The sequence below is a fragment of the Paramormyrops kingsleyae genome, chromosome 21, assembly GCF_048594095.1.
Source record: "Paramormyrops kingsleyae isolate MSU_618 chromosome 21, PKINGS_0.4, whole genome shotgun sequence".
Taxonomy (NCBI): Eukaryota; Metazoa; Chordata; class Actinopteri; order Osteoglossiformes; family Mormyridae; genus Paramormyrops; species Paramormyrops kingsleyae.
The window spans coordinates 2474218-2497170 of NC_132817.1; the positions used below are offsets into that span (position 1 = coordinate 2474218).

Here is a 22953-nt window from a genome sequence, read left to right on the forward strand (position 1 = left end):
AATTAAAATCTAAAAGTTTAAAGCGCGCGTTAAAATAAAAATGAATTAAAATGGTTCAGAACTTAAAAGTAAAGATTCGTTTAGCTTACATATAATACAGTATGTATAATGTAACAAAGATGTGTATAATGTATGAATTATAAAAATACGAATTACTTTACGATTAACAGACATTTAATTACATGATACTGTGCAGTTTTCCTTATTTATAGGAATTGAAAACACATTTTATAAAAACAACCAAAAGACGACTAGGGTCAAAGCGCCAGGATTTTAATCGCGCACTGAAATTGAAAACAGGGACGCGCGCAGGTGCGCTGCCATAAGACACTAACTTATAATGAAATTCAACGGTAAAGGTGCGGTTTGTTAATATGACAAAAACGATCTCATACGTTATTGGATTTCCTAGTCAAATCTTCCCAATAGTGCGCCGAGGCACCGCTAAGCAAATGCGGCTGGTTGGTAATAACGCTGAGCTGTCAGCCCCAAATCCAGATGCCGCAGGTTAGTCTTAATGGGGAAGAATTAAATATCAGCGGCGGCTGTGCGACGCCCTGTTTTATATCTATCTACATTTTTCGCTCTCTTCACTATCTTCTGATGATGATTCCCGGGCAGTTTTAAATGCTGCCTTTTCCATGGCGCTTAAACGATGCGCCTTTTCGGCGGCTAGCTCGGCTCCTTCGGCCAGGCGCAACTGTGACATTTTCGCGCAGCAGATAAGCAGCGCAGGTACCTCATGCAACAAGCCGACGCATCTGAAAGGCATGTATAACAGGCAAGGGGGTGCGGCCAAGGGGACCGCAGGAAAAGCGCGGAGGAAGAGGTCCACCCTCAGGAAAACAAAAGTTTGAGGTAGATCGTAGAATCGGGGCAAACTCTGTTATGGGACTGACGGAGGAAGCATCTTCTTACGTGGATCTTTACGACTTCGTTTAGGATTCCAGGCATCTTCCTTCAGAGGTCCTGGCATGTCTTTTCCATGTCTTACTATCGACCATAAGTAGCATGTATTGGAAAGGCGAACAAATACTTTTATGCAGTAAAGGGGAGGATAAAGGAAATGGGTTAAAGTCAATTTCGAGGGACACGGTAAGTGCCATCAGCCCGCGCTATGGACCTTATTGGTAACGGGCAAATACCGAATAAAACCGGAATGCTGTGTGAGAGTAGCGTAGCCACTCGCTAATTAGAAGTGCCATTCCAAATAAAATCTAGCTTTTTGTTTTTTATTATTCCTCAGGGGGAAAGCGCGCTGGATTGCATGACACTTTAAGGAGGTGTGAACGGGAAGCCCGAGGCGGTGTCTGCTGAGCATTTTGCCGGGACAGTCACACTTTACGCGCACATAACTCTGCAAAGGGTGAATCCCTTTCTTTCAAAATTCAGTCATCTGTTGTGTGTGTGTGTGTGTGTGTGTGTGTTTCTTTTTTCTCCCCCCCCCCTCTTTAATCCTGCTTTCATACTGGCTCCTCTCACTCTTCACGGGCAGGAACACCAGGCCTTTTAAATCCCCTAATTAGCACTCGAGCGCTTTAATAAGGCACTTAACCTTTCGCGCGCCCCCTGTTCACATGCGTTCTGCGTCGAGTTTAATTGCTGTGATTAAACGAATCGATTCGCTTCTCCCAGACTTGAAACTTTTGATTGACAGCAGAAATTGATATTTTGGCGAGTAAAGCGTTTGGCTGAGACGTCCCAGGTACCGTGAGCTTATCTTGGTCTAAGGCAATAATAACGTGGGGCTAAGCGGCGTGTTTTTTGTAAGCAGGGGCTTTCTAAATGACATCTTAATCATCGCCGGGGTTGTCATGGTGAAAAGGTAAGTGGATATTTATGGGCTGCCAGGAGGTTAAAAGCGCCTCCGGTGCCGGCTCCCGCTCCGCCGCGCGCTCACGCTCCTGTCCTCTCCCTCCCCCCGTCAAGTTTATCGCTATGGCTGAAGATTGCGAAGGGGCAGCGACTGGCTCTTTTGGAAGATGTAGGAGAAGCAGAGGAGATGCTGAACAGGTAGAATTGCTTTTGTTTCTTTTTATGCAGTAGCCGGCTGAAGTCACTTAGACGCGCAGCAAAGCGGCTCTGACGCGCGTTTGCTGCCTTGCTGGGAACCGGCTGGTGCGTTTCTCACCTCGGCGTCCTGTTTGCATGTCAGGCCTCCACAAATGCTCGGCATGTTTCATTTCCCCCCAGCTGATTTCGGGTGTTCAGATTGACCTGTGCCTCGCATCTGCTCCCCAGAGCACGGCCGAGGAGTTCTTTGAAGAGGACTCCTGCTCCTTATCATCGTCCCTGTCGCCGTCCACGTCGCCGCACAGCATGGCCGCGGCCGCCCTGGACGGCAGAGCGGTGTGCACCAGCTGCGGCTTGGACATTGTCGACAAGTATCTGCTCAAGGTACCTTATCGCACCCTTTTCCATTAAGTATTGAAATGCGAATGCGGGTTTACCTGTCGGCGCTTTTCACTATCAGTTTTCAATGGGAATTTCCGAAAGCGTTTGGGAGGCGTTTTCGCAACCTTCTCCAGCCGCAACAACACGCTTCTGCTCTTAAAATGTTTTTTTTTTTTTTTTTTTTTTTTCCGCTCAGGTTAACGACTTGTGCTGGCATGTGAGATGCCTCTCTTGCAGCGTCTGTCGCATTTCTCTGGGGCGACACGCCAGCTGCTACATTAAGGAGAAGGAGGTGTTTTGCAAACTTGACTACTTCAGGTAATTTGCCTAAATGAAAATTCCTAGGCACCGGTGTGTTGTGTGTGTGTGGGTTTTTTTTTTTTTTTTTTTTGTTAAAGTCTAATTTTCACGTGCCTAATTTCCATGAACCGTTTTTCAGTCCAAATTTAGATATTTGATAGTCCAGTATTAGACCATGCCTTTGGTGCATCTAGCAGTGGTGGGGGGCACCTGCTTATCTTAACTGCTGTGACCTGCACACTAGACCAGGAGCTCTTAAACTAATCTGTGCCTATTCCTTGTTGAATCAGCTCCCCTGTCTTCTGAATGTTTGACACATGCACAAAACCAAAGGAGTTATTTGAAACCCCCCCCCCCCGATCTGAGCGGGGTCTTGGGTGTGGCGTCTCTCCTGCCAGCCAGTTGCGCTGCCCCCTGCTTTTTGGAGTCCTCCCCCTTGCCGACAGTGTGACTCGCTGCTTTTCTTTTTACAGAAGATACGGGACGCGGTGTGCCCGCTGCGGCCGGAACATCCACTCCACGGACTGGGTGCGCAGGGCCAAGGGCAACGTCTACCACCTGGCGTGCTTTGCCTGTTTCTCCTGCAAGCGGCAGCTCTCCACGGGGGAGGAGTTTGCCCTGGTGGAGGAGCGCGTCCTGTGCCGCGTGCACTACGACTGCATGCTGGACAATCTGAAGCGGGCTGTGGAGACCGGTGAGTCGCTGAACGGGCTGTGGAGAGCGTCTGCCCATCTGGGCTCGTCCAGTAATGTCTGAACTGGGGTCCACCGCACTGCATTTCACACATGGTATGTAAGACACAGGAAGGTTAATGGCTGCCAGGAGAACGTATATGTCCTGATGACTGGCTTTGACACACTGCCCCCCCCCTCCCTCCCCTACAGGAAGTGGTGTAAATGTAGATGGTGCAGTGCCGTCGGAGCAGGAAGTGAAGCAGCCCAGGCCGGCTAAACGAGCCCGCACCAGCTTCAGTGCCGACCAGCTGCAGGTGGGGGGGCGTGGCCATCTGCCGAGAGCCTGACTGTCAATGCTGCCGCTCTTACTGGTGGGCTGTGCCAGCTGGTGCCCGGCTGTGCCATGACACCGCACTGCTCTTTCCAGGTGATGCAGACGCAGTTTGCTCAGGATAATAACCCCGACGCGCAGACACTGCAGAAGCTGGCGGAGCGGACAGGCTTGAGCCGGCGTGTCATTCAGGTCGGGGCCGAGACCCAGGATGAGTGCTGCCTTTGTCACGCTGCTGTCATTATGGGAGGCAGCACTGGTTACGGCACCTGTCGGTGTGGCCGGTCTTTACCTGGGAAGGGGTCTCCCTGCATTTAAGTTTTCCATATGAAGATTGACTGAGGATAAGGTTGCGTCCCGCAGTGCCTGGGGTGGCTTTGCATGTCACCCCCCCCCCCCCCCCCCACCACCCCAAAGCCGACACTGGAATCCCCCATTGGGGAGGGAGACACTGTCATGCCAGGAACGATTTTTCAGGGTTGTGGGTTTTTTTTTTTCTTTTTCTGACCGGCTCACAGGATGCCCCTCACCCCACAGGTTTGGTTCCAGAACTGCCGCGCTCGTCACAAGAAGCACGTGAGCCCCAGCCACGCCTCCGCTGCCCCTGTGTCCTCTCTGCCGGCCCGCCTGTCTCCACCGCTGATGGACGAGCTGCATTTCTCCTCCTTTGGCCCGGCGGATGGGCCCATGCTCACTGCACTGCATTCTTATGTGGATGGTAAGAGCGCCCCCACCTGGCAGTGGCTGGTGACACTTGAATGCATCGGACTTCCTTTGTGCGCTGCAGGAGTTGGTTGGCTCCTGGTAAAGTGTAGCTTTATAAACGTCAGAGTACTTTCTGTTCAGAGGACATCTTGAAGCCTTTGTGGCTGTCTTGGGTGGGAGGGTTATGTGCATCGATATTTGGTTCCCACAATGTTGTGGGTTTATTAAATAAATAAACCTATTAAACTTGGAACTCCCCCCCTAATCGCAAAGTGAAAATGCCAAAATTCTTCTATAAATTGGTACCTTGAGGTTATAGCTGTGTGGGGGTTAGGGTTTTTCTATAGAGATTGAGTCCCCACAATGATGTGTGCTGCACAGCTGCTGGCTCCCTCGCGCTCTCACTCTGCTCCCCCCTCCCCACAGTTCACTCTCCGGCGGTGGTATTCCAGCCCCTGCTGTCTCACTCCATGACGCAGCTTCCTGTTAGCCACGCCTGAGCTGCCTGGGTGGGGATCTGTGACCAGGGTCCACACAGGTCAGAACTGTCTGTGCAGCACAGCGAGACCTGCCACTCAAACCCAGGGGCAGAAGGAGGTGCCCCCACCCTCACAGGAGGGGAAATAATTCAGTGTTAAACGAGGTTGTTGTAAAACTTTTTTTTTTTTTTGAATATATCTATTGGTGAGTAAATTCATGGTATTAACTTATTTTGTGTATGTGACAGAGCACTTTGTTTTAAAATAAAATGGCTGCAGAAGTGGACTTTCCGGTCTTGTCTTTATGGCTTTGAATATGGGGTGGCTGGTCAGGGCCGTGTGTGTGTGTGTCCAGCATTTCTAAGATGACAAAATCATTACTTAAATGTGAAGCTGCCCAAGACCATAGTGGTTGCAGTTACTGGATTTTGCTGCCTTTCTCCAATTTGCGAAGTTCTAGAATTGCATGGCTGTCAGCTGTATGCTTCCCTCTGGAATGTGGCAGACGTGCATTTTGATCCTGCATGTTCAGAGCCTGATGGCCCTAAAGCTGCCCTGGGCAACTTCCTCTGGTGCCTCAAAGCATCCCTGCAGTGCTGGGTAGGACTTGGCCATTCTGTCCCGGGGGCTTCCCTCAGGCCGTCGGCTCCCACAGGCAGAGCATGCAGCAGAGGGTGAGTGCTGACCCAAGACATGAACTGCTAGATCCCTCTGGAGGCAGGTGTAGGGTACTACAGCTCATGCTTGCTGGCCACATTTCAGATGATGCTGGGGGGTTAAATTCTGCAAGTTGACCCCTCCCTCCCAATATCACTCAAGGAGGGGGGAAAAACCCAGATATGAGCAGTTAAGCCGTGACTTGAATTATAGTTTATTTAGAAAATGCTTTCATTGACTGGTTTACAAAAACGTCCATTACAAAGACATTAAATACCCCTCCCCAAATTACAAAAACAAGTAATTAGAATTGTAAAAAAAGGTAGCACTTGACTACAGCCCTGTTTTTTTTTTTTTGTTTTTTTTTAATTAAAAACAAAATACCAAAAAATGGCTTTTACATCCTCAAACTTCTAAAAGGTTCTGTGCATCACGATTTCCTGGGCTAGGCACGTTCACTAAGATGCAGGTTTCCTGGCTGGGTGGCTGTCCGGGGAGGTCAGGCAGTTTTATGCAGCGTTGGTGTAGGAAGCCAGTGGCTGGGTGGGGTGCAGTGGGGGCTGCAGGGGTAACATGCTGCACTCATTGGCCGAAGGGTTTTTTTTTGGCGTGTGGCTCATGAAAATACTGTCTCATGACACCAACTAGCCAGGGGGGAGAAACATGGAGCTGGTGTCAGTCTGAGCGAACCCTGTTTGGTGAGGGGGGAGGGGGCACTCTTCACTGTAATCAGCCCTTGTACTAAATGCTAAAAACAATACTGACAGCCAGAAGACATCACATTCTGGTAAACATGGGTTGGTGACTGCACACTGCCACCACTAGGGGGTTCATTGTGGTCACATCTGAACTGATCATCCTTTAACCTGTAAGAATCATCAATTTGTGCCCTGTAGAGTGAAAATGTTTGCTGGGGTTGGCAGTCAGATGCAAACAGGCTGAGCTTCGTGCCTCCACATTGGTCCTGATAGTGTCAGGCTCCGCAGGACGGGCCCCAAGGGACAGGCGGACGACTGACCATCCGTCACACCAATGACAACCCATTTGACAATGGGAGTTGAAGCAGCAGTGAGCAGGAGGAGGAGATGCAGTGTCGGAGGAAAGCCAAGTCGTCAGTTCCTCAGATGGTAAGGAGTGAGAGGAGCAGTCTGCTTCCTGCCCGAGGGCTCATGTTTGGTTGGGCCTCGCCTGCTCGTGGCTCACTGCCTGTCTGGTCCCTGGAAGAGCACAGGGAGCCCAGCCAGGGCCTGTTAAAGCATGCCTGGGAGCAGCCTGTCCCTGCTGCTGGGGGGCGCTCATCCACGTGCCTTCTTGGGACTCTGCTCGCTTTTTCCCAGAATCCTGTGCAGGCTGGGCGACATGAGGAAGGGCTTGGTGGCTGTCCCGTCGTTCCTCTCCAGATCCTCACCTTGAGTGAGGCATGGGGGGGGGAAAGGAATGAGAGTTAGCTCTCAGGGCCTGTGAGGTGGGGGTGCGCAGAGGGGTGGCAGACTTACAGAAGCAGAGGAAGAGCGTGTCCACGCACATGCCATAGACGCTGAAGAAGCCGTGAGCGATGAGGTATGAGCCCAGGATCACAGTCTGCCAAAAACACACATCATTAGACCCAGCTCATGGCGGCCATGATGCTCCGCCTCCATGGAAGGGGGCCACACAACAGCCACTGGATTTCCCAGAATCCCTCCCGGCCGTGATTTGCTTACCAGCAGTGGCACCCAGTAGTAATTGAGTGATGGCACCTCCCCCTGGATGATGGGGATCTTGTGCGTGAAGAAAAAGAAAGCCAGGACACCTGCAGTGGGGAGACGCACGGTGGTCAGCACGCACAAGAATACATGTGCAAACCCCGCCCCTTTTACTGCTTTTAGTGTTCAGATCAAGCTCTGGTCATGTAGTGAATGACCGTGGCCAGCAGGGGGCGTAGCAATAAACACCACCACTGAGTGGCACTCACCCACGCTGCCAGCGATGAGCACCTTCCCCAGAAACAGCAGGAAGTCTGTCACCTTATCCAGCACGGCCACCCTACCAGCGGAACAGAGCCCAGTGAGAGAGCGGGCCATGCGAGCGCTGTGCCAAACTCGGGCCAGGCCCGGCTCGGGAGGGTCTTACCTCACCACGTTCCTCATCAGCAGGAAGAAGGCCTCTCTGGCTGATGTGCAGAAGTTCTTCCCATATATAGCAATCTGCAAGACACAGCCCCAGCCAGGAGACTTTAAAACCTAGATATGGAACTGACCTTGTTGCTAGAGTCCCATAGCACCTTCTGTCCACCAGATGGCAGCAGAGTGCTGGGGCCAGTAGCCGCAGCTCACCATGATGTAAGCGTTTCGGTTCATGAACTTGATGATGCGCTCCAGGCACCAGAAGCAGCACTTGAGGCAGCAGAGCAGGAAGCGGGAGAACATGTTCTGAGCACCTGCAGAGAGGAGGGCAGTCAGCGGTACCACAGGCAGGGGAGCAAGGAGCCGGTGCCCTGCTGTGGTCAGACAGGGCAGCTGAAGCCTCTCTGTGTTCCCCTGGTGTCCCTGGCAGACTAGTGCCTCCTATGTCACAGATAACGGAATCATAAAGATGCTGGGTCACCTTTCAGTTTGTGGTCCAGGTACTCGAGGACAATTCGGATGAGCTGGACCACGGCGAGGATCAGTGAGCCGAAGGCCAGGGATCCTGTGTGGTACCTGTGTGGGTCAAACCCACAGCAGTTACAGTGGTTCTAGGACTTAGGATATGCCAACCAAACCTTCCAGCTGGCTGGACAGTCATTGTGAGCAAATGACAGTGAGTGCTTCTGCATTCACCCAAAATAGACAGCAGAGGGCAGCAGAGCACCTGCAAGATCCCTTTCTCATAAAACTAAAACAAAGCACATGTGCACAGGCAGCATAGAGAGAGGAACACGCGCTGCTGGCTCTCTGCTCCGGGATGAAGGGGCTCTGAGATGCCAGTTAATGAAGCGAGGCGTTTCTCTGAAATGTAGCTGTATCCCGATAATGCAGAGCGCAGCACGGCTCACCGTACAGCTCTGCTGAACGCGGTGAACAGCGGACAGGGGGGGATATCCGCTGGCTTCTTCAGAGCCCAGTAGTAGGAAGCGAAGGCCCCGGCCAGCGTGCACTGCCCCAGCGCAATGCTGAAGTTGATCAGCCACAGGAAGACGAGCAGATTGCAGAGCTGCAGCACGAAGATGTAGCGATGGTAGAGGCCCTCGCCGCCGTAGAAGGCGAAGGTGCACTGGGCACCTGCACACACCCTGCTTACGTTGGTCTTGTTGAAGGTCTGAACGAGACACCCAAGAAAAGAGGTATCTTAATGTTATGTAACGGAACCTCTAAGACATGATTAAACTGTAAATTAAAATTTTAATTCTATTAATAGTCTAAACAAAGGCCATTTCGAAGTAACGCCAAACTTCTGGGCGTCTCTAAACCTCTCAAAGTGTTTTTGTTTTGGTTGTGCGTGACCACTGAGCGTTCCACAGGTAACACTGACCAATCAGAACACAGATGGCAGGAAGTAAGAGCAGCGCACCTCGGGGTTACAGGTCATGTTGGCGTACATGCAGTTGGGCTGTGAGGGCATCACTTTGTAGATGGCATCTCCCGAGGAGGCCAGGAAGCTGAGATGGGAGCCGGTTAAGGAAGCCAGTAGGCAGGCTGGGCTGCAGGATGCGTGAACGTCTAAGGGGATTGGAAAAGCCGAGCAGCAATACAACAATATGACAGGCACCATCTAAAGGGAGCATTCGCACACGGACCCTGGGGCTGCATTATTCTGTGAGCTGCTGCTCCTTTTAAAAACGCATGACATCACGGTTCGATTGTTCTGCGTTTCTTTTTGATGGTTTCATAAAAGTGAAGGAGCTTGCACCATCTGCTGGCCAACTTGTGTAAATACAAAAACCACCCTGCCACAATCCCCCACACTTTATGTAATAACTGGCATTTAAGTTTTTTTTTTTTTGCTTTTTCGCTATGGCAGCCCAGACACTTTCCTCAGCCTCACACAAAACAGTTTTTCAGCCACTTAATCATTTGCGACCAAGTGTACTTGAGGCCCAGCAGAACAGATGGCCTGGCTGCTCCCCCTGGGGGATACGGCTGTCCAGAGAGATGCCTGAAGCCAAACTGGCCAGGACCCCAAAAAACCAGTGCATAAACTGGCCAGGATGGATCACAGACACCTTACATGATCATCCGTATAAATAACGATGAGCTGTCACTGGTGGGGAGTCAACACAGCATAGCTGAAATCCCTGGGTGAAGGAGCACCCCTCGTGCCCCCCCACCCCGGTCCATGAAAGACGGCTCCACACCACACGGCTGAGAGGATACACCGCCGTCACAGCCCAGTAGGAGGTGCAGATGGCCAGGAGCAGGAAGGTGACTACGGGGTAGAAGATGCTAGACTTGATGCAGCCGATGGCCCTGGTTAGGAAGAACACAGTGGCACATGGTCAGCCATACCATCCCATAGCCATCGTCCGGGATACCACTGACATCGCAGAAAACACACTGGCTGGTGCTACGCTTGAATCACTAAAGCAAAATAACCAAGTATACTATACTGAGAGGTCTGAGCAGAAATGACACTCTGTAAACACAGAATAACACACTACACCTCCAGGAGACACCTCTAGGGGGCCACCGGTGGGCCACACTCACTTACTTGCTGCCCTCCTTGAGCAGTGCGATTGCGACTCGCACCCTGTTCCTCAGGAACACCAGTATCAGGATGATGACGGCCTCAATGACGGACAGTGAGATCACTGCAAGCACAAAGGAGCGTGTCAGCCAGGCGGGGTTGCTCTCACGGCAACACGCGCATGCCAGCCGGTGCCTCAGTTGCTGTTACATACGCAAGGGCCGTGATGTTGCCATGATGCGCTGCGTGACCCTGTTATGGACGTCATGCGAGCAGGCACCATGATGCGCTGCATGGCCCTGTTATGGACGTCATGCGAGCAGGCACCATGATGCGCTGCATGGCCCTGTTATGGACGTCATGCGAGCGGCTGGCTGGCACACGGATGCTAATGCATGTAGATGTGAGAATGTGAAGCAGCGGTGAGTCATGCTGGTGCTCTAAGGACCCACATCCCCACTTTCAGCCTCAAACCATAAGAAGCACGATTTGGAGGCTCAAAGCAAAGCCCTTGTATCAAATGAGTTTTTCTTGTGGCATTTCTGAATCAATAACTAAGGGTCGCTGCCCAGGAGCTGACAGGTCAGGTTGGGGGGGAACCTGTCCAGTGACGGTCACCGGGATGACTCTTGGTGACAGACAGAGAAACTTACTGAAGAACAGCCAGGTCTGGCTGAGCTGCAGGTAGATATGCAGCTCGGTCTGGAAGCCGATGTCCGAGATGGTGACGTCACTGTTTGGCTTCACCCTCAGCGTGACAAACTCCCAGTAACAGTGCCAGATACCTGATCAGGAAAGGGGGGATCAGAGACACAGAGACACACATGCAGAAAGACGTGGGCTGACAGGCAGGCTGCACTCCAGGCTCTCCTCCAGCATGAAGCTCACGGTCCCACACACACTGACCATATCCCACCACAGCGATGACCCCAAAGATGGTGAACCAGAAGAGGAAGCCAGCAGTGAACCTCAGGAGAAGGATGAAGGTCAGGCTGATCAGCATGGCCACCACCAAGCCACTGTGAAGACATACGGATGCACACATGGTGAGAATGCCAGGTAACCATGGAGACACACGTGTGCGGCAGCGAGAGCTCAGGGTAGCTCTGACGTCCGCATGTGAAGCGATGTTAATGAAAGCCTCTTTACGGCAGAGAAAGCAGCCCCCTCTGCTGGATGGCCTCCATCCATGTCACTGTTCATGTCTTCTGCTATATTGTACCCAACATATAAGCATTTAGGTCAAAAGACTGCTGCCCCCTGCAGGCACCCACAGGCACTTACATCACAATCCAGTACCAGGAGTTGGCGAAATCCTCAAAGATCTTCATGCCGACTTCCTTGGCATGCAGGAGGCCAGTGATGCCACTGTGGGTGACAGGGAAGCAGACTTTGTAAGCCAGGGAGCGACTAGGAGAGTCACCAGAGAACAGCATGAGCATGCTGGGAGGAGGACAGAGGGATGTGGGGGTCGGGGGGTGGAGCATGGTGGATCAAAAGGGGTCAGAGGGATGTGGAGGTCAGAGGATGGAGTATGGCGGATCAAATGGGGTCAGAGGGATGTGAAGGTCAGGGGGTGGAGCATGGTGGATCAAATGGGGTCAGAGGGATGTGGGGTCGGGGGGTGGAGCATGGTGGATCAAAAGGGGTCAGAGGGATGTGGAGGTCAGAGGATGGAGTACGGCGGATCAAATGGGGTCAGAGGGATGTGGAGGTTGGGGGTGGAGCATGGTGGATCAAAGGGGGTCAGAGGGAAGTGGAGGTTAGGGGGTGGAGCATGGTGGATGAAATGGGGTCAGAGGGATGTGGGGGTCGGGGGTGGAGCATGGTGGATCAAAAGGGGTCAGAGTGATGTGGAGGTCAGAGGATGGAGTACGGTGGATCAAATGGGGTCAGAGGGATGTGGAGGTTGGGGTGGAGCATGGTGGATCAAAGGGAGTCAGAGGGATGTGGGCGTCAGGGGGTGGAGCATGGTGGATCAAAGGGAGTCAGAGGGATGTGGGCGTCAGGGGTGGAGCATGGTGGATCAAAGGGGGTCAGAGGGATGTGGGGGTCAGGGGATGGAGCATGGTGGATCAAATGGGATCAGAAAGATGTGGGGGTCGGGGGTGGAGCATGGTTGATCAAAGGGGGTCAGACGGATGTGGGGGTCGGGGGTGGAGCATGGTGGATCAAATGGGATCAGAGGGATGTGGGGGTCGGGGGTGGAGCATGGTGGATCAAAGGGGGTCAGACGGATGTGGGGGTCGGGGGTGGAGCATGGTGGATCAAAAGGGGTCAGAGGGATGTAGAGGTCAGAGGATGGAGTACGGCAGATCAAATGGGGTCAGAGGGATGTGGAGGTTGGGGGTGGAGCATGGTGGATCAAAGGGAGTCAGAGGGATGTGGGCGTCAGGGGTGGAGCATGGTGAATCAAAGGGGGTCAGAGGGATGTGGAGGTCAGAGGATGGAGTACGGCAGATCAAATGGGGTCAGAGGGATGTGGAGGTCAGGGGGTGGAGCATGGTGGATCAAAGGGGGTCAGACGGATGTGAGGGTTGGGGGTGGAGCATGGTGGATCAAATGGGATCAGAGGGATGTGGGGGTCGGGGGTGGAGCATGGTGGATCAAAGGGGGTCAGACGGATGTGAGGGTCGGGGGTGGAGCATGGTGGATCAAAAGGGGTCAGACGGATGTGGGGATCGGGGGGTGGAGCATGGTGGATCAAAGGGAGTCAGAGGGATGTGGGCGTCAGGGGGTGGAGCATGGTGGATCAAAGGGAGTCAGAGGGATGTGGGCGTCAGGGGTGGAGCATGGTGGATCAAAGGGGGTCAGAGGGATGTGGGGGTCAGGGGATGGAGCATGGTGGATCAAATGGGATCAGAAAGATGTGGGGGTCGGGGGTGGAGCATGGTGGATCAAATGGGATCAGAGGGATGTGGGGGTCGGGGGTGGAGCATGGTGGATCAAAGGGGGTCAGACGGATGTGGGGGTCGGGGGTGGAGCATGGTGGATCAAAAGGGGTCAGAGGGATGTAGAGGTCAGAGGATGGAGTACGGCAGATCAAATGGGGTCAGAGGGATGTGGGGGTCGGGGGTGGAGCATGGTGGATCAAAGGGGGTCAGACGGATGTGGGGATCGGGGGGTGGAGCATGGGGGATCAAAAGGGGTCAGACGGATGTGGGGGTCGGGGGGTGGAGCATGGGGGATCAAAGGGGGTCAGAGGGATGTGGGGGTCGGGGGGTGGAGCATGGGGGATCAAAGGGGGTCAGACGGATGTGGGGGTCGGGGGGTGGAGCATGGGGGATCAAATGGGGTCAGAGGGATGTGGGGGTAGGGGTGGAGCATGGGGGATCAAAGGGGGTCAGAGGGATGTGGGGGTCGGGGTGGACATGGGGGATCAAAGGGGGTCAGAGGGATGTGGAGGTTGGGGGGGTGGAGCATGGGGGATCAAAGGGGGTCAGAGGGATGTGGGGGTCGGGGTGGAGCATGGGGGATCAAAGGGGGTCAGAGGGATGTGGGGGTCGGGGGGTGGAGCATGGGGGATCAAAAGGGGTCAGACGGATGTGGGGGTCGGGGGGTGGAGCATGGGGGATCAAATGGGGTCAGAGGGATGTGGAGGTTAGAGGGTGGAGTATGGCGGATCAAATGGGATCAGAGGGATGTGGGGGTCGGGGTGGACATGGGGGATCAAAGGGGGTCAGAGGGATGTGGAGGTTGGGGGGGTGGAGCATGGGGGATCAAAGGGGGTCAGAGGGATGTGGAGGTTAGAGGGTGGAGTATGGCGGATCAAATGGGATCAGAGGGATGTGGGGGTCGGGGTGGACATGGGGGATCAAAGGGGGTCAGAGGGATGTGGAGGTCGGGGGGTGGAGCATGGGGGATCAAAGGGGGTCAGACGGATGTGGGGGTCGGGGGGTGGAGCATGGGGGATCAAAGGGGGTCAGAGGGATGTGGGGGTCGGGGTGGAGCATGGCGGATCAAATGGGGTCAGAGGGATGTGGAGGTTAGAGGGTGGAGTATGGCGGATCAAATGGGATCAGAGGGATGTGGGGGTCGGGGTGGACATGGGGGATCAAAGGGGGTCAGAGGGATGTGGAGGTTGGGGGGGTGGAGCATGGGGGATGAAAGGGGGTCAGAGGGATGTGGGGGTCGGGGTGGAGCATGGAGGATCAAAGGGGGTCAGAGGGATGTGGGGGTCGGGGTGGAGCATGGGGGATCAAAGGGGGTCAGAGGGATGTGGGGGTCAGGGGTGGAGCATAGCGGACTCGGGGGGGGGGGGGTCAGAGACTGACTTGGCTGCGTCCCTGAGCTCAGTAACGTTCCTCTTCTTCCCCAGAACATCCCTGAAGGAGGTGCGGTTGGCGACGGTGAGTGTGCCGTTCTTGGTGATGAAGTCGGGGAAACAGCGCTGGAGGACTGGGGTGGGAAACAGGTGGGGGGAGAGACCAGGGGAAGATCAACAGAGGGCACCGGCAGCACGGTTCATCCTACACCCACACGGACACGGAGCTTTACACTCCATTAGTAGTGGCTAATGACACCACAGCAAACATAACAGATTCCATTTAAAGTTCAAACAAAGGAATGGCAACTAAGCCCTCTCACACAACACACACACGACACACAGACACACACACACAGATACACACAGATACAACACACACACACAGACACACAGATACACACGCACACAGATACAACACACAGACACACAGACACACAGATACACACATAGACCCACAGACACACACACACAGACACGCACACATTGACACAGACACACAGACACAGACACAGACAATCAAAAAGACACCCAGACACACACATATACACACACAGAGACAATCAGACAGACACACAGACACACACACAGACATAGACACACAGACACACACATTTACTTACAGGGTCGGCTTGGCACTATCATGGAGGGACAGTCCTCGTCTCTCAGGACCTGAGCGACTGCCTGAAACAGAAGAAGGCAGCGGCTGAACCGGGCTTCACAGAGAGGCCGGCGAGAGCTGGAGTCTCCGTCTCAGAGAGAGACGCCGCCCTGTACCTTCGCCTCCGCCTGTCATGGAAAAGCCAGCCGGACGTCAGCCCAGAGCGGGGGCCGGGTGCTCGCTCCTGTCAAACTCACCCCCTGCCCCCGCTGCCATGTCTCTGCTGCGTGGGGTCAAGGTCAACACACCCCCGGGGCGCCTCAGTGAAGGCAGGCAGACATGATGCCTGGGAGCATGCTGGGGGGGGGCAGCCTGGGGGTGGGGCCTCTCTGGCTGCTCTTTCCTGTTCTCACATGCCAGACTGCATCCTGCTGAGTCAGCCACCCGCCCTCCGCCGACGCCACTGACGACAGCACCAGCCATGGCCCCCGCCCCCCATCCCCCAGTCATCCTGTCACCCTATCACCTCCCACGCCCCCACCCCTTGCCCCCCCATCACCCTGTCACCCTGTCACCTCCCACGCCCCTGGCCTGGGAATATTTTCAGCAATTTTTGGATTTGGTTGCGATAAAGTGACATCAGGAAACAGCTGCAGTGCGATAAGGCCCTACAGCTCTGCCAGGACGACGAGGGGCGACTGCCTGCCACTGGGGCAAGACGCTGGCTCACTGAGGACTGCGGCTGCCTGCCCTCAAACCCACAGCCGGTCAACACAACCTCCTAGGGTACCATCTTCTGAGGGGGTGAGCTGGGGGGTGGTTATCCAGGGGGGTAGGCAGGAGAATTTTAGCTGCAATTAAGTATTTACTTCATTGAATTGGAATCAGGTGGCTACAAGCAGAGCAGGGACAACGCGTGGCCTTGATGAGAGACGTGCTTCCGGGGTGTTTTGGCAAACGACAGAAACCTTTAACGAATGGGAATGTCGCACAGATGATGCTTAATCCCCATGCCACAGCATTGGCTGTGGAGAAGCAACACTTGGTGATGGAGACCAGCGCCCGGCGTGGGCAGCGTACCTTGTGCGGGTTGTCAAAGCCAGGCTTGCAGAACTGTCTGTAATACTCCCAGAGGCTCCTGTTAGACCGGTAGTGGTACTGCATCTCCGAGTAGGTGGCGAACCTGTCTGGGCATCTGGGCACGCAGAGCTGCAGATGGGGGGGCATGGTGAGGTGGGGTAGGGAGGGCAGGGCCCGTGGTCTTACCAGCCAATCCAGCGACAGCCTCACCTGAGTCGTTGGGCACTGCAGGTTCATCAGGACGGCTGGACTGGCGCATTTGAGGATGTTGAAATAAAACAGTATGGCTTTCTTTCTGTAAGGCAGAGAAAAAGCAATCAGTCGGCTGCAGCGACTGGCATAGCACAACGCTTAGGTGCGTACTCACAATATCCTGTCTTACCGATAGGTGGCAGTAAAGAGCAGAACACAGGCAATACATTTATTCATTCTGTTACTTTTAGCCAAAGAAACTTACATTAGGGAGAAGGGTTACAATTTATGTTCCCTCCATGAGGTTTGAACCTACAACCTTTGCATTATTTGCACAGTGCGTTACTTGTTCAGCTACTTTGTTCATTGAGGGAAACAAGAAGATGAGGATGCTGTCATCTGAGCCCCCTTTTCTTGCAAAAATATATTTTGGCACTTTTCTATAGAATTTTAAGATGTTACTGTTGTGCTCTGGGGGAACACTGAGTGCCATTTCCGCACTCACAGAAAAGCAGCTGCATTGCCGCTTCTGCGCTCACAGGAAAGCAGTCACCTTGCCGTTTCCGCACTCACAGGAAAACAGCAGCATTGCTGCTCCTGCGCTCACAGGAAAGTGGTCACCTTGCCATTTCCATGCTCACAGGAAAGTGGTCACCTTGCCATTTCCACGCTCACAGGAAAGAAGCAGCATTGCCGGTTTTGCATTCACCATAAAACGGCCACCCTGCTGTTTCTGCAGTGACAGGAAAGTGGCCGCTTTGCCATTTCCACGCTCACAGGAAAGCGGTTGCCTTGCCATTTCCACGCTGACAGGAAAGCGCCCACCTTGCCGTTTTCGCATTCACCATATAATGGCTACCCTGCTGTTTCTGCACTCACAGGAATGCAGCCATCGTGCCATTTCCGCACTCACAGGAACGCGGCTGCATTGCTGTTTCCGCATTCACAGGAAACTGGTCACCTTGCCATTTCCGCACTCACAGGAACGCGGCTGCATTGTTGTTTCCGCATTCACAGGAAACTGGTCACCTTGCCATTTCCGCACTCACAGGAACGTGGCCGCCTTACGGTTTTGCCATTCACAGAAAAGCAGCCACCTTGGCGTTTCTGCATTCGCAGGAACACGGCTGCCTTGCCATTTCTGCACTCACAGGAACACGGCTGCCTTGCCGTTTCTGCACTCACAGGAAAGCAGGCACCTTGCCGTTTCTGTACTCACAGGAAGGTGGGTGCCTTACGGTTTTGGCAGTCACAGGAAAGCAGCCACCTTGGCGTTTCCGCACTCACAGGAAAGCAGCCGACTTGCTGTTTCCACACTCACCATAAAAAGGTCACCTTGCTGTTTCCACACTCACAGGAAATTGCCCATCTTGCCATTTCTGCAGCCACAGGATTACAGCACTTAGAACCGTGAGCAGGACCAGCCACAGGGGTCACGGCACGGGTCAACACTTTACTCCAGCGGATCCTGGTACGGTCGGGCTGCTCAGCCCATGGAGGGAGGGTGTGGAGCTTGTCGAGCTGACAGACGCTGCCCTTTGGCTGTATTGATTCCGACAGCCGTCTCCAAAGCGCGGCGTGTCTGAGTCCACATGCCTGTGTGACTGGCATGCTGATGCTAAATGTCAATTCTGACTCCGGCAGGATCCGGGTGTTATTCCGAAGTCAGGACTGCATTCCCAATCAGGATATTCACCACACAGACAGAACAATCTTTACTATAGTAAATATGGGAGTGCAGGTGCAGGTGGGGACAGTTTTGCCCTGGTGCTGAGTCATAGCCACACAGCCCATGATATTAAATGGAGCGTGCGCCTGTATGAATCGAAATTAGCACTCTTACATGGAGACTCAGCTCTGGGAAACTGAAGGAGCGCCCTCAGGAGACGGAATGCCATTTACAAAAGCGGCTCACAAACGTGTTAATGAGGCATCGGGCACTCGCTGAGATTAGAACAGGATCTCGCAACAAGAGCACAATTAACGTAGAAGACAGAGCAGCTGCTCTCCATCGTCACAGGCCCAACAGCGCAGCGACTGCAGGCTGGCGGAGGCTCATGCTTCATGGACACGTGTGCCTCAGTGATGGTATCAGGGTGTGGGGCCGTGCTGGAACAGCCACAGGAACAGGCCCGTGTGCCGTTGCCTAGCAGCGGCCAGCATCCCACACCCGTTCCCTGATTGGCAGCGGTCCTGTCCTGGCACTGATGATAAATCCCGTGAGCGGAACCCCCCACTGATGCCGCTGTTCAGTCCTCATCTGCTTCTACTGCTCCAGACTCCTAGGTCATGGACTTTTGCAGCGGAAGCTGCTCAGGGAATGAATCAGCGCCGAGCTGTTCTGGTACCTCTGTGCTTAAGGGAACAGCAACACAAGTCCAATTCATAAACCAGGATGGGGCATCCATCACTAAAATGGGATTCCTCTTAAGGTAATTATCCTGGATGGGAATAGTGTGTGTGTGTGTGTGTGTGTGTGTGTGTGTGTGTGAATGTATGTGTGAATGTGGGTCAGATATATGTTACATTGTGGGGACTGAATGTCCTGGCAATGTGATAAAAACCTGTTATTTTGATGTTGTGGGGACCTTTTTTGGCTCACACAAAGGGAAATTTGATTTTATAACAAAAAATCTGTGACTGCAATAAAAACTAAAATGTCTGGTTGCTTATGGTTAAGGTTAGGGCTGGGTAGGGGTTAAGATTGTTATGTTGGGATTAGAGTTTTCCCCATAGAAATGAATGGAGAGTCCCCACAATGATATGATTACAAACATGTGTGTGTGTGTGTGTGTGTGTGTGTATTTGTGTGTGTATGTGCAACGAGGACACGACTGCTCTACATTCAACCTGCACAACACATCTTTATTTTTTTTTAAAAAGGAGCATCCATCTTGACAGTTGGAACATGTCATTGTCCCATAGGGTTAAACACCAGTTTGATTTTCTTCTTTAGCATGAAGATTACCACTTCCTGTGCATGGGTTGAATTCACTGATCGCCATTTTTAAAAAGCTGGACAGAGAACTGGTGAATGTGAAGCACAACACGGCACTATGTCCTGAGGAAGCTTCATAATTCTGGCTGAAGCTTAGGAACTCTTTGGGTGATACCATGTCAATCTTCTGGTGAGATCTGAAGGTAGAGAGCAGAGCTCCTCTGAAATGGCCCCTCAGCCCAAAGCCCCTAGCGATTACCTTAAATCAGCCACCCCCTCATTAACCTCAGGCCATCCTCACCAGCTCGATGCAGAGACAGTGGAGAAGCAGGGATTCCACCTTCTTATTGAAACCCCTTTGAATACAGTTGAAGCGTATTCTATGGAAATACGGCGATGATGCTGCAGGAAATGGCTGGCCTTTGCTGTCAGGCTCTGAGGAGGCCGTGCTTAAGCCCGCAGCGCGAGGCAGAGCTGGCCGAGCGCGCTGTGATCGTGCAGCCCTCCTGGCGCGATGGCCGGGGGGCCTGCGGAGGAGAGGGGGGGCTTGTGATGGTGGAAGCAGCAGGAATACTCACGCATTGCTGGTGCCCTTCTGTCCGCAGAACTGGCCGTAGCTGTCCGTGGGGTACACAACCTTCCTCGGGTCCCCATGGATCCAGGCTGCGGGGGGGGGGGGGCGGGGGGGGGGGCAGGGAAAGGAGAGGGCTTAATTAGATTTCCCACTCAGCAGTGAGCTTATTGATCCAGCAATGTATGCTGCCGTGATGGGGGGTCCCATTAAGAAGCAGAGCACACTTAATGATTGTATCTCAGCCTATAGTGTCATTGATATCTATGTATGTCTATGTGTGTATCTGTGAGTGTGTCTGTCTATTTGTCTTTGTGTCTGTTTGTCTGTCTGTGTGTGTATCTGTGTGTCTGTCTGTCTGTTTGTGTGAATGTGTCTGTGTAAGTGTGTCTGTGTGTCTTTCTGATTGTCTGTGTGTCTGTCTGTGTGTGTTTGTGTGTGTCTATCTGTGTGTGTGTCTGTGTGTCTTTCTGATTGTCTGTGTGTGGTGTGTGTGTGTCTGTGTGTCTTTCTGATTGTCTGTGTGTGGTGTGTGTGTTTATGTCTTTCTGATTGTCTGTGTGCATAGATCCTGTACACTATCCTTTGCACTTCTCACACCATCCTCCAAACAAACTTAAGAGCTTGAGCAGCTTGAGTCTAAGCTGTGGACAGCAGTAGCAGGGAAGGTCAGGATGACAAGCGCCTTCTCAAGGCTGGCAGCCCCCCCCCCCCCCCCCGCCCCCCCTGGATGATCCTGTGGGGGAAGGGGGGCAGGAATCACATCACCATTGCTCACAGACGCACGCTGCCTGACTGAGACAGGCTCCCATCTGGGCTGACGTGAGGCTGGCGGACCTGGGCCCAGCACAGCACCAGCAGAGTGTCAGTTCCATCCCCCAGGGATACACTCAGAATGGGGTGGGGGGGGGGGTTGAGCTGTCAAACCCCACCCTCACATTCCCCAGTCTATGAGTATCTTACCGCTCACAGGCTGTCTCAAAAAATCAGGAGTATCTAGGGGAGAGACGCTGTGCAGAAAGATGGAGATAGGAAATACAGATGGCCTGAGCCTGACAGCAGGAAGCACAGGGGGGCCTGAGCCTGACAGCAGGAAGCACAGGGGGGCCTGAGCCTGACAGCAGGAAGCACAGGGGGGCCTGAGCCTGACAGCAGGAAGCACAGGGGGGCCTGAGCCTGACAGCAGGAAGTGCAAGCAGGCCTGAGCCTGACAGCAGGAAATGCAGGCGGGCCTGAACCTGACAGCAGGAAGTGCAGGCAGGACTGAACCTGACAGCAGGAAATACAGGCGGGCTTAAACTTGACAGCAGGAAGCAGAAGTGGGCCTAAGCCTGACAGCAGGAAGCACATGCAGGCCTAAACCTGACAGCAGGAAGCACAGGCAGGCTTGAACCTGACAGCAGGAAGTGCAGGCGGGCCTGAGCCTGACAGCAGAAAGCACATGTGCTCTCTTGCTATTCCTCTGTCATCCCTCCATTAATTCATCCCCCCCCCAGCATTCCTACTCCACCATGCCGCTTTTCCTAGACTTTCCACTCCATCAACAGAGTGACAGAGTGACACGCACATGTGTGCCTGGAGTATTTCGCAGTACTGGAAACAAATTCAGCTGAACAAAGGTTCCCTTCACGAGCTGCCCTCAGGCCGCGTGCTGAGGGGCAGGCTGCTTCTGGCACAGCAAAGCATTTTTCTGTCTGAACACAGGGGAGGCCCTCCTTTACTAGTAATATAATCTCAAATTAATGCAGTCAGACAATCAATCACTCTCCAGAAATTTAAAAAAAACAATGCTAAAAATGGAACAGGACCTCTTGCAGTTTCCACTGGGCCATGGAATCTGTCAACCGGGCAGTCCTGCCTGGATCCCCACTGTTGAATGGACAGGCAGCACCATATCAACACTGCTTATTCACCCGCAGCTCTTGAGCCTGCCTAGCAACGGGGGCCAACTGCAAACAGGCTGAACGCCATTCAGGATCAAGACATATGATTGGTTGGTCCTGCCTCCACTAGTTGCTTGGACCCACCTCCTCTACAGTATGATTGGGAATCTCTCTGAACCAATCATTTTTCTTTCTGCCCTCAGAACATTTTTGTTTAAATTGTGTAACTCCTATGAGTGTGCCCTTGCGATGGGCATAGCCATGCAATGGGCCTGGCATTGTGGTGGGTGTGGCTATGCGATGGGCATGCCCATGCAATGGGCCTGGCATTGTGGTGGGTGTGGCTATGCGATGGGCATAGCCATGCAATGGGCCTGGCATTGTGGTGGGTGTGGCTATGCGATGGGCATAGCCATGCAATGGGCCTGGCATTGTGGTGGGTGTGGCTATGCGATGGGCATAGCCATGCAATGGGCCTGGCATTGTGGTGGGTGTGGCTATGCGATGGGCATAGCCATGCAATGGGCCTGGCATTGTGGTGGGTGTGGCTATGCGATGGGCATAGCCATGCAATGGGCCTGGCATTGTGGTGGGTGTGGCTATGCGATGGGCATAGCCATGCAATGGGCCTGGCATTGTGGTGGGTGTGGCTATGCGATGGGCATAGCCATGCAATGGGCCTGGCATTGTGGTGGGTGTGGCTATGCGATGGGCATAGCCATGCAATGGGCCTGGCATTGTGGTGGGTGTGGCTATGCGATGGGCATAGCCATGCAATGGGCCTGGCATTGTGGTGGGTGTGGCTATGCGATGGGCATGCCCATGCTGTAGGTGTGGCCTTCTGGTTGCCGTGTTCACTTTCCTTACATTAGAGAAGGAACCCCAGAGCTGGTCTGGAATACATGCAGCTTGAAATGAATTGGATTCATCTGCACTAATTAAAGTTCCTCGTTAATCCATCTTTAAAAATGCTTCCAGTAAACGCTGAGCTTGTGGCTGAAATCTGCATCCCTGTAAATGGTACAAGGACCAGCACACTGTGCAGCCAGATCAGCGCTTTCTGACTGCTATCCTGAGATGTGTTTCTGTAACTTTTCCTTACAAACCCTTCCAACGAAAAGTGGCTTCACTGGGGCTGGGGGGGTGACTCCGTTCCCATCTGAACTTCTGATAGTAGATCCTGAAGCATGGAGCTGCCACACATCGGATATGAGAGCGGGGGCAGCACAGGTTGATGCCC

At 53.4% G+C, this 22953-nt stretch overlaps 2 protein-coding genes across 15 annotated transcripts in view; one reads left to right on the top strand and one right to left on the bottom strand.

Moving 5' to 3' along the window:
- Positions 1-427: 427 nt before the first annotated feature.
- lhx8a (LIM homeobox 8a) lies at positions 428-5169 on the top strand. 13 transcript variants are annotated; one of them, XM_023815833.2, is made up of 10 exons: positions 1440-1705; positions 1775-1825; positions 1930-2013; positions 2194-2397; positions 2591-2712; positions 3168-3388; positions 3579-3682; positions 3796-3891; positions 4237-4417; positions 4831-5169. In XM_023815833.2, the coding sequence occupies exons 3-10, from the start codon at positions 1939-1941 to the stop codon at positions 4902-4904; spliced, it is 1077 nt and encodes a 358-aa protein (XP_023671601.2). In that variant the 5' UTR covers positions 1440-1705; positions 1775-1825; positions 1930-1938; the 3' UTR covers positions 4905-5169. The 13 variants fall into 13 exon arrangements, with proteins under 13 accessions (XP_023671599.2, XP_023671605.2, XP_023671602.2 ...); XM_023815831.2 differs by lacking the exons at positions 1440-1705; positions 1775-1825 and adding an exon at positions 428-507; XM_023815837.2 differs by lacking the exons at positions 1440-1705; positions 1775-1825 and adding an exon at positions 545-768.
- A 569-nt stretch (positions 5170-5738) lies between these two features.
- The window catches only part of LOC111846073 (choline transporter-like protein 5-A), a 59501-nt gene continuing 42286 nt past the window's right edge, over positions 5739-22953 (bottom strand). For both annotated transcript variants that reach the window (XM_072704076.1, XM_072704077.1), the window contains 19 exons: positions 19838-19922; positions 16340-16424; positions 16130-16258; positions 15072-15132; positions 14459-14582; positions 11469-11552; positions 11091-11203; positions 10838-10969; positions 10209-10308; positions 9875-9967; positions 9072-9159; positions 8557-8819; positions 8127-8221; positions 7856-7959; positions 7653-7726; positions 7495-7565; positions 7244-7332; positions 7037-7121; positions 5739-6948 (listed from right to left, as the gene is read on the bottom strand). In XM_072704076.1, coding sequence (XP_072560177.1) covers positions 6836-6948; positions 7037-7121; positions 7244-7332; positions 7495-7565; positions 7653-7726; positions 7856-7959; positions 8127-8221; positions 8557-8819; positions 9072-9159; positions 9875-9967; positions 10209-10308; positions 10838-10969; positions 11091-11203; positions 11469-11552; positions 14459-14582; positions 15072-15132; positions 16130-16258; positions 16340-16424; positions 19838-19922 — 1988 coding nt within the window. In that variant the 3' untranslated portion in view covers positions 5739-6835. The remainder of the gene's footprint in view (positions 6949-7036; positions 7122-7243; positions 7333-7494; positions 7566-7652; positions 7727-7855; positions 7960-8126; positions 8222-8556; positions 8820-9071; positions 9160-9874; positions 9968-10208; positions 10309-10837; positions 10970-11090; positions 11204-11468; positions 11553-14458; positions 14583-15071; positions 15133-16129; positions 16259-16339; positions 16425-19837; positions 19923-22953) is intronic.